We start from the raw sequence: 15,716 nt of genomic DNA on the forward strand, positions 1-15,716 counted from the left end.
ATACAAACGCCTACGCCCAGCTGACTACCGAGTCACCCCCTTCACAACCGCATCAGACGAACGGTTTACCCACCCATTCTCCTCCACCAAACCCCATGCGCTAGCGACATACCGTCTATGCATGGCAGACATACTCATACTAATTCGCCTGTGTTCCCAAGCAATAATCAGCTGCCCACGCCAATAGTCGGGGAGGCCGGCACACGTGCGAACACAGTTGATGGGTGACCAAAAGCAAGCGTTCGGTTCGGTTAGAATTGACAGCGGGTGTGGCTTGGATGATTGGTTCTCGAGCGCTAGGGCCCTGATAGCGAGCCGGATGTGGCGATCCGCGCCAGAGGGATGTGCCGACATTGATAGGGTGAAGGCTAAAGTGATCCACGTCTGAAACATGGTGATGTTGAGTATGCACATGCGATAAGTTGCACTGGCAGAACTGATGCAGGGGCTGTGAGAGGGCTTTGGGTAAAATTGCCGGTCGCGCTTGGCAGAACTACGCAGGCGTAGCTGTTGTACAGCTCCATGGGTCATATCCTACAGCCAGTTGCTAGAATACAAAGGTTCGCGCAAACTTGCGATCCATCTCCTCATACTCCTCCTTGAGCATTTTGCTTCTGAGCTTGTTGAGCCGAAGAATGACGCCCTCTTCTTCACCCTCTAGGTTCTCCACATCCTCATCCAGGGCCTTGGTGCCCTTGACCTTCCACACCAGCCCCTTCAGACCTCCACTCTTCGCCTGATCCCGCTTCTCGCGGGCCTCAGCAGCCAAATAAGTCATGATCTTCCCCCACGATTCGAGACCGACCTCCTCGCACTTTTCGCACTTCTTGCGGAGGTCGTCGTTGGCGCGTATGGGTTCGAGCGATTGCGCGAGCTTGGAGGTAGAGACACCATCGCGCACCCATGAGAGGCCCTGTTGGCGTTGACTAGATGAGTTGCCGGCTGTCGCGAAAAGGATCTCGCCAATATAGTTCTTCAAGGCGGCTTCTTCGCAGCGGTCGCTTTCTCTGCGGAGGAGTGGTTCGTCGCCTGAGGGTGGTACCCCTGGATAGTCGGGTTCACGCAGTAAGCTGAACAAAGTACCGATGAGAGTAGAGTCCTTTTGTGCCTGAACCATAGGAAGATGCGCCTCCTGGGCTTCGATACGAGCACGGAGCAGCGAGACGAAGATTGGGAGTGCGGACGAGACTCTTCGTTGTTCCGCTAGAAAGGTAGCGAGGTTTGTCGCCGCGTAGAGGATGTTTGGTGTTACTGCTTCCTTGGGTGCCGTAGACGACAGAATGGCACTGTCTCGGTCGATGACTGTCGAAGGCTCGGGTGTGGGTAGGCCTGCAATAGCAATGTCAAGTGCCCATCTATACATTTCCTCCGCCGAGTCGGGGAGCTTTCTGAAGTTGAGCCAGTCGGCATAGCTCAGCGCAGCTGATAGCCGTTGATATGTTGTAAACCCCTTGGAGGTGATGACCTTGAGGTAGAACGTCTCTGGTGCTTCCGCCGCGGGAAAGCGATGTTCCTCATCTGGTGGCTCGGGCATGCCAGGAAGAACAGCTTTCGGTCGTGGATTCGAGGGCGATTGAATGAATTCTGGCGCCCACACGTTTCTCCTCCACTTGTCCGTCACCCATCCATCTAACCTCTCTGCAGCATTACCCATGCCCATCAAGACTTCGTAGTACCCTTGTCGCCACTCCTCGCTCTTGGCCGTCAGATCGAAGCCTGCCTTGCCTACGCCAGGCACCATAATCCCTCCCTCTTCCTGGTCAAATAAACCCGCGCCATCCTTGTTCGGGTGTTCCAATCGGTTCAGCGCATATTCCAGCTCTGAGTAGACCCGCGCCCAGTTGGGGAAACCCTCTTCCTCGTTGTTTTCGGGCACCTGCCACCACTTTCCTCGCCGGAACCTGAATCGTGTAATCAGACTCCATTCATGCGGCGACGGAAACGCCCGCTCTTGCTGCTCGCTCAATATGCCCAGACTTGCGATACTGACGCATGATGAGAGGAGGAAGATGAGGATGCTGTATCGCACACTCAATTTCGCCGTCTCCTTTATGAATTTCTTGTGGTTGGCGCTAATGGAGAACAGACGTTGTAGTTGGCCATTGGAGAGGTGCTGGCCCGAGGGATATAGGAACGGTAGCTGTGGCCGGGGCGAGCCCTGGTGCGCGACGAGGAATTGGCGGGGATGTTTGTTCGAGAATTGGCGTGGACATGGGCGGTCAGAGGTACGCGATGTCGGAGGCCTCAGCGAGCCGTGTGGGAGCTTTGCTCGATGCGCCGGGGGCCGCATGATGCTTTGCGACTGCAATTCTGTCGCTTGAGGGGTGCATCGATGCCGTAGTTCACGCGCCAAGACAATCTTGCGCGACCGCCCGGCAGAAAAAGTTCAGGATCTCCATTCTCGTTTCGCGACGCTCCTACAGATCTACACCATTTTTGCGCGCCCACCATGTCCAAATCTAAAATTGACACCCCCGAGAAGAAGCGCAAGCGCGACGCCGAGGCAGCAGAAGATGCGCCGAAGAAGTCCAAAAAATCCAAGAAGACAGACAATGTCCAGGATGCGCCTGAAGTCGAAGCGACCGAGGTGAAGAAAGAAAAGAAAGACAAGAAGGATAAGAAGTCTAAGAAGTCCAAGGGCAATGTCGACACATCGGCCGTCGAGGACGCCTTAGAAGACGCAAAGAAGGAGAAGAAGGAAAAGAAATCGAAAAAGTCCAAGAAGTCCAAGGATGCGGATGTCTCTGAGGATGCGCAGGAGGCTGATCTTATCGATGAGATGAAGTCCTCGGAGAACTTCATCAGCGTCAACGATGACGAGCCAATGCCCGATGCCAGCGAAGATGCGCCTGCGAAGAAGGAAAAGAAGTCCAAGAAAGAGAAGAAGGACAAGAAGTCGAAGAAGAGCAAAGACGCTGCCGCATCTGAGGACACACCTATGAAAGACGCAGCTGAGGAACAGAATGGCGTAGCTAAAGACACACCAGCAGAGACAAACGGCGCAGACTCTGACTCCAAGGCTGCTAAGAAGGAGAAGAAGAAAGAGAAGAAGGAGAAGAAGGAGAAGAAGGAGAAAAAAGAGAAGAAGGCAAAGAAGGCGGCAGAAGCAGAGACCAATGGCGAAACCTCTACTGAAGAGCCCAAAGCCGAGACCAACGGTGAAGCCTCTGCAGAGGACATAGATGCAGACATCGAGGGTGGCGCCGAAGTCGAGGTAGAGGGAGAGGAAGCCCAAGCCGCAGTCGAGGCTAACAAGGGCCGCTTCATCGTCTTCGTCGGTACGTCTTGTGCACATTCCGATCTATCATACCCATCTGACATACAACTTCAGGCAACCTTCCCTACAGTGCTACGAAAGAGCAAATCGAGAAGCATTTCGAAAAGATCAAGCCCACCGACATCCGTCTCCGTACATACAAGGGCACTGAGAAGTTCATGGGCACCTGCTTCATCGAATTCGACCGCTACGACCGTATGGTGACGTGCTTGAAGAAGTACCACCACTCCCTCTTCGCCGACCCCAAGAAGAAGGAGGGAAGGAAGATCAATGTTGAGCTGAGGTAAGATTTGAATCCTCTGGGTCTTCTACGCGCATCCCTGGTCCCCTACCACCCAACACAAAGTAATAGAACACATACTAACACCACCCAACAGCGCAGGAGGTGGCGGCAACAGCGAAGCCCGCAAGTCCAAAATCTCCGCCAAGAACGAGAAGCTCCACGACGAGCGTGCCCGCGACCGCGTCAAGAAGACGGAACTCGAAATGAAGCAGAGCGAACGCAAGGCGAAGAAGGAGGCCAAGTCGGGCAAGAAGGACGGCGATGACGCCGAGACTGGAGAGGAGGCTGCTGCAGCAGACGAGCCCTCTGAGGCCGCTACGTTTGGCATGAACCCTGCGCGGTTGGCTATGATGCAGGGTCCTGAGCGACCGCAGCATAGGTCGAGATATTGAGGACTGGATTTACAGTGAGGATGGGGGTAATGTACGAGGTGATTTGCTGCGATTTATCCGTTGGTTATATGAGCGGACTTGTACGTGATTTGGCCTTCACCATCTGGCCTCATCTCAGGATAACACAGCTTTAGAGCTTTGACATCATCGAAGTTAGAAGCTTTAAGTTTTGGATTCGCGTCTTTGCTCTCTCTTTTGCCAAAATATGTTTATTGTTATGGATGCAGCTCTATCGCTGGGTAAGATGGTAGTCTAAGGAGTGACTCAAGAATCGAAATGGGTCGTGAATCAACGCGCTCAAAACATAGTCCCTGCACAAGGAGTGTACCGCAGTTGGAGCTTGCGTCGCAATCAGTCGAGTTCATCGGTCCTGCTAGCTGCATTGCTAGTTTCCTTTATGCGCGAAAGATCAAGGCTTAGTAGCCGTCGCCATAGCCCCCCTTGGACGTTGTGCAGACCGTGGTGGTGCCAGTAGTGATGTACGTGGTTGGCTTCTTCGCAGTCTCCGTGACGACAGACCCGGTGGTCTTTGAGCTTGTGATGGTCTCCTTAGCAGTGGAGACGCTGGTCTTGTAGGAAGTTCCGGTGGAGCTATATGCGTGTCAGCCAGTAGAACACCCGGAGCAGTAGCGGTCGTATACTTACACAACTGGCACGGTCTCAACCTTGGTAGCAGACTTGACTTCGCTCTCTACCTTGGTGTTGTAGATGGTAGTCACAGTCGAGTAGGTCTTGGTGGTCAGATAGGTAGTGAGTTGCGTGACCGTCTTGGTGCTGGTGCCGGTAGTGGTGTATGGGTAAGGTGCTGTGACGGTCGAGAGCTTCTCAGTAACAGTGGTGACAGGAATGACCACAGTCTTGGTAGACAAATAGGTGGTCTTGCCCTCCCCGACGCTGGAGCTGACGTATGTGGCTGAGAAAAGTCAATTCAAGATCACAGGAAGCTACATGTAAGCACTTACACGGAGTGCAGATTGTTGTCTCTTTGGGAGGAGGCGCAGACGAAGTCTTTGGAGGGGGCACGTATGCGCTGGAAGAAGACTTGGGAGGCACTGCGGAGTAACCGGGGAAAGCAGCTGCGAGAGAAGCTGAAGCAGCGAGCGCGAAGAGATTCTTGAAGAGCATCTTGGGCTAAAGACTTGGGTGATCAAGAGTGAAGGTAAAGCAATTGACGACAGATTTCGACTTGTAGCGAAAGAGTATCGACTGGACTGTTGCAGACTGTGAAGGCTGATGATGCTTTCAAAGCGCGACTATAGGGTTACTTTATACTCGAGCCTAGGTTCTCAACATACACATAACCGACGCATCGTTGTCATTCTGTGCGGAGAAACGAGGCAGAGTCGTTCTCTGGTGGCCCGGATGATCGACGAAGCGATCCGTAGTACCTTGCACTTCTCGCACGATGGCTTAGAAGAAGATACACCGCGGGCCTCGTACAGCAGGTAGAGTATCAAATGACAAAAATAGGTCAAGCATGTCGATGCGGGTCCAGATCAAGTCGTCCCATGGAAGCATGCATGCATGCAGTTGCCACGCTACCAGTATCCACGAGTGCACCAGTCTAATGACTAACGAAGGGAATGCATCTAGTATGTGTACGCAAGCCATGAAAAGCGATGAGTGGGGGAGTAGACTGTGAGCCAACCGGATCTTCTGGTGTGGAGAAGAGAATTGGAAGCGCACTTGGCAAAAGTCTTTCTCTCATGGACTTGATGATGACCGAGAAACGTAAATCGTCGGTACCAACGACCCGGATAGCTGACGAGCATCTCTATGACTTGGAAGTACGAAATGATGCTCAGCTGTGTATCCAGGACCTGTACATCGAAGCACGTGTCGAATCAACGTGCTGTACGTCACGCACGTTTGTCCACTGGGTACCCTGGTGGTTCCAAGCAAGAGTCCCAGGAACCCGGAAACATCTGAGGTGGCAAAAAGCCGGGGAAGCGTAAGCTGAGTGTGTTGGTCGGGAACTAATAGTTAGTCGTCGGGTGTACCTGACGCGTATCACTGCATACTGCAGGTTGATATCGAATCTTCTTCTCGCCCGGTTTTAGTGAGGGGAAAGATGCGCAATACGAGGGAGGTGCGGCTGGAGCAATCAGCAGCTCTTGCTTGAAGGCGTCATTCGCAATATGCGCGTCTGATCGAGCACTTTGTCATGGCGAAAGCTTGTTTGTACATGACAGGGCATTGATGCGGTGGGTGAAGAGGGGTTCAGCCATTGTGGGGAATCTGGGCGCACGGCCCGAGACCCACCGACGCCGGTTTGCATCGCAACTTTTCTGTAACGGGCTGACGAAGATGTTTGCCCGGCCATTGCCTTCTCACGCCACGCCTTTGGCTAATAACACACTCGCTCCGGGTATTTCCGCGACGCCGCCTCGACTGTACGACTCTCGGCAAGCCCAAAATCCCCTCCACTGTCAGCAGAGACACGCTCGGGGGTCCGCAACGTCCGCAACGAATTCGGCATGCAACGCTAGTCCTGCAGTCACCCGACAGATTACCCCAGAATACTTGCAGTACGGCTCGAGAGGTTTATGGAAGCTGTCCAGAAGATTCCGATCTTGCGAATGATGTCCCGTCCAACGGCAGCGCCGGTCAACCCCCCTTCACGGCCGGCTGAAAGCACATACGAAGGCACGCCCATTACGTCTTCACGATCATTACGCCAGCTTTCGGTATACTTCCTCGGAAGCGTCTGCTTACTGGCCTCGACCGCAATAACGCGCAAGGCCGTATGGAGGCGGCAGCTCCGTGTCATGCCAAAGTTTTACGAAGCGAACACGAACCCGCACGAATACTTCAGTCCCTTCTCAGATGCCTGCCAGGCTTTGAACCTGGCCACGATGAACTGCGCCAGTGTTGGCATCATGGCGCTGGGTGGCGCAATGTGGACCTTTGATATTGCCAATTTGAGAGAAGCTCGCGCAGTTCTACGAGGCCGCTTGAACTACGATCGGATATACCAGTCCGAGGATGATGTACCGAATACCATCAGCGAGATGATAGCAGCATCTGGCCAAATGCGAATAATAGAGGAGGACGAGAAGGACGGTTCTGGCAAGAACCAATAACGACCGTTAACGTGTACAAGTACGACTGTAAGATTAGTGTATACAACAGGAAGGCTGAGTGCCTAGTAGCTGCACATGGTAGCACAAGCACGGCGCGCTCGGAGTGCCTCATCGGAGCGACATTTGCAATCGAGGCACATCATTCTGCGCCCACTAGTACAACCCCGCCTCTATGTCAAGTCGAGACCCTCAACACTGTCGACGTGTCGTAGATTATGTAGGCTACCTGATGCTAATGCACCATGTGCAGAACGCCTCACCAGATTGTTGAGAACGACGGCGTTGTCCTCCGATCGGTTGCATTAGAGGCACGCGGTTGTCAATTCGAGGGGAAGCCTCGAGTGTTGAACTAGTTCGCTATGCTTTCTGGTACGCTCCAAAGTTAGTTGGAACGACTACCCGGAAGGGTCCCACAACATAAGCTGAGTGCAATGTCTATGATCGGCGTCTCACCGCGACAATGTCCAGTCTCAATCATGTCTCAGCCAAAAACGGGTTGTGATGGGCAGCTACAACACGGCGTTGGGACACATGCTATCTAGATGCAGCGTGGTCTGACATCACGTTGATGTTCAGAGCCGCACTAGTGGTAAGGATCTTTCTGCCAATGGCATCTCTTCTAGACTAGATGGAACCAGCAATGTAGCTGCAAACAAAGATATAAGTGCAAGTGTCTAGGCAAGTCCCAATGCGGCATATATAGCCAGTGACTTAAATCATATTCATCTTCACGACATACGTCGTAAGCTCGAAATGAGGAATAGTACAATAGTACTCTATGCAAGGCGTTTTTAACGTACATACGCAGCATAAGCTTACAAAGCCCACTTTTCACTGCGCTTCATAGCCTTGGCACTAAACATGCTTCGCCTCGAAGTTGGTCCCCAAAATCGGTCTTATGTCACGAACTGAACATATACCGTTCAGCATGTCACACTGCAGTATATCTATGTCGAGAGACCCGGGAGCTCAGCAAACTTCCCCATCCGGCGACCATCTTGCAAATCCTCGTTTACTTTGGCGTTCTCCCCACCCCTACTTCGTGCCATCCTCTACCTTCACACCTTTCTGCCCATCCCTATTCGCCCTCCAAACTCCCTCCCCACCTTCAAACTTTTCCAGCTTCCATATCTCGGCTTTGTCCTTTGTCTCTTCCAATGTCTCCTCACCCGCTCTCCACGCGGCCTGTCGATGTGGTGCTGAAACCGCAATAACAATACTCTCTTCCCCAATCGGACATTCACCCAACTTGTGAATGATGGCGATCTTGGTGCATGCGTGTTTTGTGAGGATAGAAGTAGCGATCTTGAACAGGGTTGAAATGGCAAGTGGGGCGTAGGAAGTGTAGGCTAAAGAGGAAACAGGTTCGTTGTTGAATGAGTCGCGCGTTGTGCCTATGAATAAGACTGTTGCACCTGCTGTTGGTGATCTGACGAATTTGGTTGCTGACAGGGAGTCTAGGTTGTGCGGGGTGAGTTCGACGTGGATGGTGTCCGTGGTCTTGGTAACAGGGTCCGAGGGAATGTCTGCATTGTAGGATTGTGATTCCGTAGTGGCCATGCTGATGGGGACGCGAAAGTCTTGTATTTGGCTGCTGTACGATAAGCTGTTATCCGAGAAATAGTGTGTACACGGATCAGAGCATGGGGTCAGAAGAGATGATTCCCGCCGTTGTCGATTTACTTTCACATCGTCGATATATATTCAACGGGAGCACTCACTTTTATGCAATCGTGAAAGGGTAGCGGGTTCGAAGAAACCTCTGATCCTTCAAAGTTTGAGTGATTTCCCTTCTCTTGAAATCGTGTTGGTGAAATGTCGAAGATGCCGTCATAGCAGCGCGGGACAATGCTTTAGCGCCGATCAACGACGTGCACCTCACACGTGGAGCGTTAACTCCGGCCCCGCCCCTACCAAGCTCTAGTCGCGTCGAACCACTGACCCTGACCAAGTCCAAGCCAAGTAGTACTCGAGAACACCTCGCTGCCTGACGCTTGACTGCCTTATTTCTCCGACCAAACATTCGCGCGACGTACACGACCGACACCCGGACCCTTCGACCAGCGCTAGCATCACTCGCTACATTACTTGCTTCGACGCGCCGTGCCAACCGACTACTCTTCAACCAAACGCCCCCGACACATATACAGAACCGACCACCTTCTACAATCGAACGTCGATCCGCTCAACGCACATGTACATGGCGAGGGATGGTCTACAACACCGCATAACACGTAACCCAAGATGAGTGGGGACTGGGGGTATGGAGCCGTATTCAAGATATTCCTATGGGGCTACCTCGTCGGAGGGTTGACGCTCCTGCCCGCTGTACTCGTAGCCGCATGGTTCTTGGGAACCATAGCCACAAAACAAGACAGCCACAACACCAACACTGCAGGTGACGGGGCAACTCCAGAACAGCGCAGGAAGTCCGACACATCCGCCAACGGGAAGAACGACAACAACGTACAAGTCGGAGTGGGAATAGATGACGAGATACTGGAGAAGCTGAAGGGAAGGACCCACGAACCAGATGCCTGCGCTGGATACTTTGCGGTGTGCCGAGAGTATGTGCCAGGCGGCGTGAACGGCAAACCTCCGGATCGAACGACGCCGGCTGGCGCTGTAGTAGCTGTGGAGAGCCCGAGCGTGTACCAGTCTATGTACAGGAGCATCTTTGACAGGAACAAGAACGCGAGTCCCACGATAGAAGCATCAAACGCGAAGAACAAGAAGGCCCGGAACGTCTTCTACGTTGTCCTGCGGTATGTCTATACATCTCAAGTACACGAAGTCAAACTAAGTCCAGACCAGTCTCGGCCACCTTATGCTATACGACAACGAAGACCAGCTCGAAGTACGACATGTCATATCGCTCGCACATTACAAAGTAGACATATATGGGGGTGGAGAACACATACCGGAGGGCGAGCTTTGGATCAAGAGGAACTGTATGCTAAGATCCAAGCTCCTGTCATGTTTTCCAGTGCTTACAGATACAGGCATTCGACTGGTTCAACAGGTGGACAGCAACAGCAATGTCGAAGCGAAAGGCTTCTATCTCTTCTCAGACAATTGCTCTGAGAAGGAGGACTTCTACCACGCAATGTTGCACGCCCAAGAGAACCAGAAAGACCCCACCGATACAGGCTCGCCGTCCGTTCCGCTCAAATTCGATACACCTGATCTCGTCAAGCTAGTCCAGCAACTGCATGCTTCGGAGGAGAACCTACATACTCGCTGGATCAATGCGCTGATTGGCAGGGTGTTTCTCGCTCTATACAAGACCTCGCAAGTCAAAGACTTTATCGCGAGTAAGATCAACAAGAAAATAGCCCGCGTGCCCAAGCCTGCCATCATCAGCAGCGTACAGCTGCGCAAGGTCAACATGGGCACCTCGCCGCCCTTCATCACGAACCCCAAGCTCAAAGAGCTGACTGTCGACGGCGATCTCGTTGTGGAGGCGGATGTTAGCTACAAGGGAAGCTTCCGCATCGAGATATCAGCTACCGTACGAATCGACTTGGGCACTCGATTCAAAGCCCGCGAGGTGACACTTGTGTTGGCTGCCGTGTTGAAGAGGCTTGATGGACATATTCTCATCAGAGTCAAGCCCCCGCCTAGCAATAGACTCTGGATGACCTTTGAGACGCCCCCGAAGATGGAGTTCTCGCTCGAGCCAATCGTCAGTTCGCGTCAGATCACATATGGCGTTGTGCTGCGGGCCATCGAGAATCGCATTCGGGAAGTAGTGAACGAAACATTGGTGTTGCCCAACTGGGATGACATGCCGTTTACCGACACTATCGCGCAGGTCATAAGAGGTGGAATATGGGAGGATAGCGCAAAGGACGATGAGGAAGATGCAGACAAGATCAAGCAAGACGAAGCCACACTGGAGAGTGCGATCTCGGACGCTGAGAAGCTTGATGAAAAGGCTGATGCGGCAAGTGCGCACTTCTCCATCGCCTCAAGTGTTGATTCAGAAGAAGTTGGCACAGGTGTTTCTACGTCGACAGACCACAAGTCATCCTCGGCGTCAATAAGACCCCGCGCAATGCGGTCGTCATCATCCGTGGCTCAAGTGAAGATTGACTCGTCGAATGCTTCTGCTGAGATGTCAAACGACCGCACCATGACGCCTACAAGTGTCAAGTCGCTTCCTGTCGCATCGCCGATGCAGTCGCCAATGCGGCCTGGCAATGCACGCCAAACGACAGAATCATCAGACAGCTCGTCGGAAGACACTTCTGCTGCCTCGGTCTACGCAGCGAGCATTGCCTCCGCACCAGTCCCGAACACGGATCACTCACGCACCAAGTCGAGGGAGCTATCTGCACAGGAAATTGCCGCTGCCGCCGCCGCAGCAGCAGGAGCAAGCAACATGGCGACAAAGAAACAGACCATTAACCAATCCCTCAACTCTGCCACAGCAGCAGCCAGGAACTGGCTCGCAGCCAAGCAGAACGCAAAGCCCAACACTAGTACCACCAACAGACCACCAACATCCGAGGGCCCGAGCATAGATCACGACTCATCGTCATCGTCGTCTCTGGACCCCCGTCCACAACTCCACTCCAATCCCTCCATCTCGAAATCCCACTCGGAACCCATGGGCAGAGGCCAACCCCTCCCTCCCCCAGGCACACCTCTACCGCACCCCAAGAACGAAAAACGACAAACGTGGGCCATTCCCGCCGCAGCCTCGTCCACATTTGCGAATCTGACGAAACGCAAACCCGTCGTCCCTGGTCCCAGCTCCCCCGCCGTCTCCAGCAAACACTCAGTCGAAGATCTCATCGATAGCCCAAAAACAGCACTAGGCACAGCTTCCCTCTTGCCCGCCGCACACTTCCCAGATCAAGACGCAAGGACAGGAGGCGGCGGAGATGACGACGATGGGGAAGATGTGTTTCGGGAGATGCGGCGGAGGAAAAGCAGTGCTGGCAGTGCTGGTACTGCGCATACTGCGAGTGAGCTCGCGACGCCGCCGCCGCCGTTGCCCAAACGCAGACAGAGACAGCCGAGTTTGAATCTGAGTGCGCATACGAGGCGGGCGAGTCAGAATCAGAATCTGCCGCAGCTTGGTGGGGAGGGCGAGGGGTTGTTGGTTGTGGAGGCGCCGGTTGTGGAGGGGAGGACGGGGAGGGACGATGAGGGGAGTAGGGACAGGGGTGTTACGTGAGGAGGGTAGTGTTGAGGTAGTTCATGAATGTCATTCTCGGCACGGAGGCAAAGTCATGCAAGAAACCGCACTGGAAGCATGCTGATAACTCGTGTAATATCTCTTTTGGCCTATCTGTCTGACGACCTTTTCTTGGGGGTATAAATCTTCATCTCTGGATCTCATTGTCCTCATCCCATTTTCGCGTTCGAAAAGTCCATCTCGGGATGCTGCTTCTTGAACTGCTCCAGGATGTCCGCCTTCTTCTGCTCGTCGCTCGTCGGCTTCCCTAGCTCCTTCTGCTTCTGGTCAAACATCATCTTCTCCACCATGCCGCGTGTCTCCCCGTCGAGGTCGCCCAGCTTGCTGTTCTCGGGCTGGATCTTGGAGGTGTCGATCTTGGGCGCTGTGGTGACGACGTGGGCCCACCACTCCATCTGGTTCACTTTGTCGAGGTGGATGGAGATCTCTTTCTGGGACCCGACGGAGGTCAGTGTCCAGGTGGAGTCGTCAACGCGTATGGCATGAGGCAGCTCGCCCTGGACAAAGCGTTAGCACATGCTTCTGCTGGGCGGAACAAGCAAGGACGAACGTCGATGAAAGGCTCCTGGCCCTTGATGCCGGCCTTGAGCGCGTTGCGGGTAATCTTGACATCCAGGTCCTTGCCCTTGTACTTGCCATCAATGGTGATGGCGATGTCGAGGTCCTTGATGGTCTGGTCCCACTTGTAGGGCAGGGCGGCCTGCTCGGCCTGCTCCTTTGCGCGGGCGTCGGCGTCGGCCTTCTCGCGCTCTTCGGGTGGGGGTGAGGCAGACATGGCGGCGTGTTTGGCGGCGTGGTGGGAAAAGTTTCAGTGTTTGGGAGGGGAGCGTGGGCGGGACACGATGACGCTCCTCCGCCGATCCATCGTTCGCAGCAAGCCCGACGCAAGCGCAAGCTCCACCATGCGCCCTGCTTCACTCCTCCTACCCCGGTCCACTCCAATAACGGACATGCTCCTCGGATTGCAATCTACGGGCCACCCTCTCCTCTATTGATAACGCGACGACTCCTATTCTTCCACCGCGCCGTAATGCTCTCCTAGCACCGCCCGAGCCATTGCGACACCCGGCCACGACACCCGCACCCACCGCCAGCACGACGGCTACACGGCACCACCGAGCCCGCGGCCCAACCGGGCAGCCACCTGTGAACTCATGGCCAGCTCCTTCGAGAAGAGTGTCAAGGGCGGCACCAAGATCAAGGTAGCTATGCGCCCTCGCTCCTTCCGGCTGCTCCCCATGCGCCATCACGCTGGACTAACACACGATACAGCTCGCAGCGCCCAAATCCAAGTATGTCGAGCACATCCTCGTCGCGACGCATGCCGGCGAGGCAGGTGTTGCTGAGATCTTCCGCGCCCTCACGAATCGACTACGCGACTCGACATGGACCATCGTATTCAAGAGCTTAATCATCGTACATCTCATGATAAGAGAGGGCGAGCCCGAGGTCACGCTCAAATACCTGGCGCAGAACCCACACAGAAAGCTGGCCATCAACCATTTTACAGAGGGTACGTCTTGAGATTCACTTCCGGGCCGCCCAGCCAGGGTGATGTGGCTACAACACGGGCACGAATTGGGCAGCAACCGCGTCGCCCAATGCCCTGTATCTTGAGACGGATGGCATTTGGACTGCAACAGAAGGCATACACCAGGCGCTAACATTGCGTGCAATAGTACAGACCCAGGGCCACAATATCCGGACCTACTCCGAATACCTGCTGCGACGTGCGATCGAATATGGCGCCACCAAAGTCGACTACGTGCGCGGCGGCGAGGGGCGGCTTAAGCGGCTGACTGTGGAAAAAGGCCTTCTTCGTGAAGCCGAGAGTGTGCAGGACCAGATCAGATCACTGCTCAAGTGCCAGCCCTTCGACGACGAACCAGAAAACGAGATTACCATGACAGCGTTCCGATTGCTCACGATGGATTTGCTGGTACTCTTCCATGTTATGAACGAGGGCACTATCAACATACTCGGTGAGTCCAACATGTCTTCTTGGTTTATAGGGTATTGATAAAGTAGAGCACTATTTCGAGCTGTCAAAGCCAGACGCAACGCGCGCGCTGGCAGTATACCGCACATTCGTCAAGCAGACGGAAGCTGTCGTCCAATACCTTAGTCTTGCAAGAGCACACGAACACTCGACAAGACTGGAAATCCCCAAGATCAAGCATGCTCCGACCAGTCTGGCAGCATCCCTGGAAGAATATCTCAACGACAAGGACTTCGAGATCAACCGACGACAGTACATCGCCGAGAAGGAGGCGAAGAAGAACGGGGGCAAGCCTACCAATGGCGCTAGCAAACCCTTGGATACGAAGCCTTCCACGTCGAATGTACCCTCAAACAATACGAGCAGTCAACAGCCAGCAGCAGCCTCGAAACCCTCCTCCAGCGCACCCTTGATTGACCTCTTTGCATCACTCGAGGACAACCAACAGACCATGGCCACGCAGCCCATGATGCAGCAGTATCCCCAACAAACAGGCTTCCAGGTTCCACAACAGACGGGCTTTCCTCAACAGCAGCAACAGCCCTTTGCTATGCAGAATGGCCAGAGCACCAATCCATTCCAGATGCAGCAGCCACAGGCGCCGCAGATGCAGGCACCCCAGCTCCAGTCACAATTCACAGGCGCAGGCTTTGGAGGCTATTCGCCTCAACCGTTCGGTGTACAGAATACCATGCCTTCAATACCACAGAATGGCATGCCTGATTATTCACAACAGCAGCAAATGCAGATTCCCACAATTGCCGAACCCCTACAACCACAACAAACGTCAACAAACCCATTCCGACAGTCAATGCTGCCCAGTGCCGAACCCAAGATGCTCACTAGCCCTACCAGCACTGGATCGCTCAATCGGTCATCCACGAACCCATTCGCAAAACAAAGTACCGGTTTCTCGCAGTCGCAATCACCCATCAATTCACCACCTTACTCAATGTCACCCATCCAAGAATCACCATTTGCTCCTATGCAGCAGCAGCCTTTACAACCGACTCCAACCGGCACAAATCCATTTGCACGGCAGCCCTCGCCGCAGAGTGCCGCATCCCCACAGGGTGGCCTGACAGTGAACGCTACAGGCAGTACCAATCCTTTCCGGCAGAGCGCTTTTGTCAACCAGCAAACGGGCCAGGGTTGGCAGAATACAGGTAGCCAAGGGACGATGGGCGGAATGAGCCTGGATCAGGTACCTACAACGAGTGTCTTTCCACGGCCTGGACAGCAACAGCAGCAAAACTTTCTTGGCTAGGATCAAGATATGATGATGGGTCAATGGTAGACTGCGGCTGTAAGAAGCTCAAAGGGCAATTCATACACTCGTAAACGGGCATTTTCATTTTCATTAGGGATGGCGTTTCTATATCGCTCGCCGCTGTAGTTATTACGTACTCGGTTGGACATAATCATGTTGCACTGCGCAAGGCTAGTTGTGTGCATATCGGTTTCTTGGAAGGGGCG

At 53.9% G+C, this 15,716-nt stretch overlaps 8 protein-coding genes across 8 annotated transcripts; 4 read left to right on the forward strand and 4 right to left on the reverse strand.

Annotated features, from left to right (window-relative positions):
* Nucleotides 1–547: 547 nt before the first annotated feature.
* J4E86_008633 (uncharacterized protein) lies at nt 548–2,290 on the reverse strand (the record flags this gene model as incomplete). Its single annotated transcript, XM_051449144.1, has 1 exon — nt 548–2,290. The coding sequence occupies one exon, from the start codon at nt 2,288–2,290 to the stop codon at nt 548–550; it is 1,743 nt and encodes a 580-aa protein (XP_051299563.1).
* Nucleotides 2,291–2,449: 159 nt separating this feature from the next.
* Nucleotides 2,450–3,952, forward strand: J4E86_008634 (uncharacterized protein; the record flags this gene model as incomplete). The annotated part of the gene is made up of 3 exons (XM_051449145.1): nt 2,450–3,278; nt 3,332–3,560; nt 3,655–3,952. 3 exons carry the CDS (start codon nt 2,450–2,452, stop codon nt 3,950–3,952), a joined length of 1,356 nt encoding a protein of 451 aa, XP_051299564.1.
* A 416-nt stretch (nt 3,953–4,368) lies between these two features.
* On the reverse strand, nt 4,369–5,077 carry J4E86_008635 (uncharacterized protein; the record flags this gene model as incomplete). Its single annotated transcript, XM_051449146.1, has 3 exons — nt 4,369–4,543; nt 4,598–4,865; nt 4,915–5,077. The coding sequence occupies 3 exons, from the start codon at nt 5,075–5,077 to the stop codon at nt 4,369–4,371; spliced, it is 606 nt and encodes a 201-aa protein (XP_051299565.1).
* A 1,454-nt stretch (nt 5,078–6,531) lies between these two features.
* On the forward strand, nt 6,532–7,035 carry J4E86_008636 (uncharacterized protein; the record flags this gene model as incomplete). Its single annotated transcript, XM_051449147.1, has 1 exon — nt 6,532–7,035. The coding sequence occupies one exon, from the start codon at nt 6,532–6,534 to the stop codon at nt 7,033–7,035; it is 504 nt and encodes a 167-aa protein (XP_051299566.1).
* Nucleotides 7,036–8,070: 1,035 nt separating this feature from the next.
* Nucleotides 8,071–8,595, reverse strand: J4E86_008637 (uncharacterized protein; the record flags this gene model as incomplete). The annotated part of the gene is made up of 1 exon (XM_051449148.1): nt 8,071–8,595. The coding sequence occupies one exon, from the start codon at nt 8,593–8,595 to the stop codon at nt 8,071–8,073; it is 525 nt and encodes a 174-aa protein (XP_051299567.1).
* A 684-nt stretch (nt 8,596–9,279) lies between these two features.
* On the forward strand, nt 9,280–12,220 carry J4E86_008638 (uncharacterized protein; the record flags this gene model as incomplete). The annotated part of the gene is made up of 3 exons (XM_051449149.1): nt 9,280–9,800; nt 9,850–9,986; nt 10,038–12,220. 3 exons carry the CDS (start codon nt 9,280–9,282, stop codon nt 12,218–12,220), a joined length of 2,841 nt encoding a protein of 946 aa, XP_051299568.1.
* A 170-nt stretch (nt 12,221–12,390) lies between these two features.
* J4E86_008639 (uncharacterized protein) lies at nt 12,391–13,016 on the reverse strand (the record flags this gene model as incomplete). Its single annotated transcript, XM_051449150.1, has 2 exons — nt 12,391–12,738; nt 12,792–13,016. 2 exons carry the CDS (start codon nt 13,014–13,016, stop codon nt 12,391–12,393), a joined length of 573 nt encoding a protein of 190 aa, XP_051299569.1.
* Nucleotides 13,017–13,395: 379 nt separating this feature from the next.
* Nucleotides 13,396–15,507, forward strand: J4E86_008640 (uncharacterized protein; the record flags this gene model as incomplete). The annotated part of the gene is made up of 4 exons (XM_051449151.1): nt 13,396–13,443; nt 13,514–13,754; nt 13,921–14,223; nt 14,270–15,507. The coding sequence occupies 4 exons, from the start codon at nt 13,396–13,398 to the stop codon at nt 15,505–15,507; spliced, it is 1,830 nt and encodes a 609-aa protein (XP_051299570.1).
* Between the last annotated feature and the right edge of the window lie 209 nt (nt 15,508–15,716).

This window comes from Alternaria arbusti (genome assembly GCF_024043155.1).
Source record: "Alternaria arbusti strain BMP 1465 chromosome Unknown scaffold_14, whole genome shotgun sequence".
NCBI classification, from domain to species: Eukaryota; Fungi; Ascomycota; class Dothideomycetes; order Pleosporales; family Pleosporaceae; genus Alternaria; species Alternaria arbusti.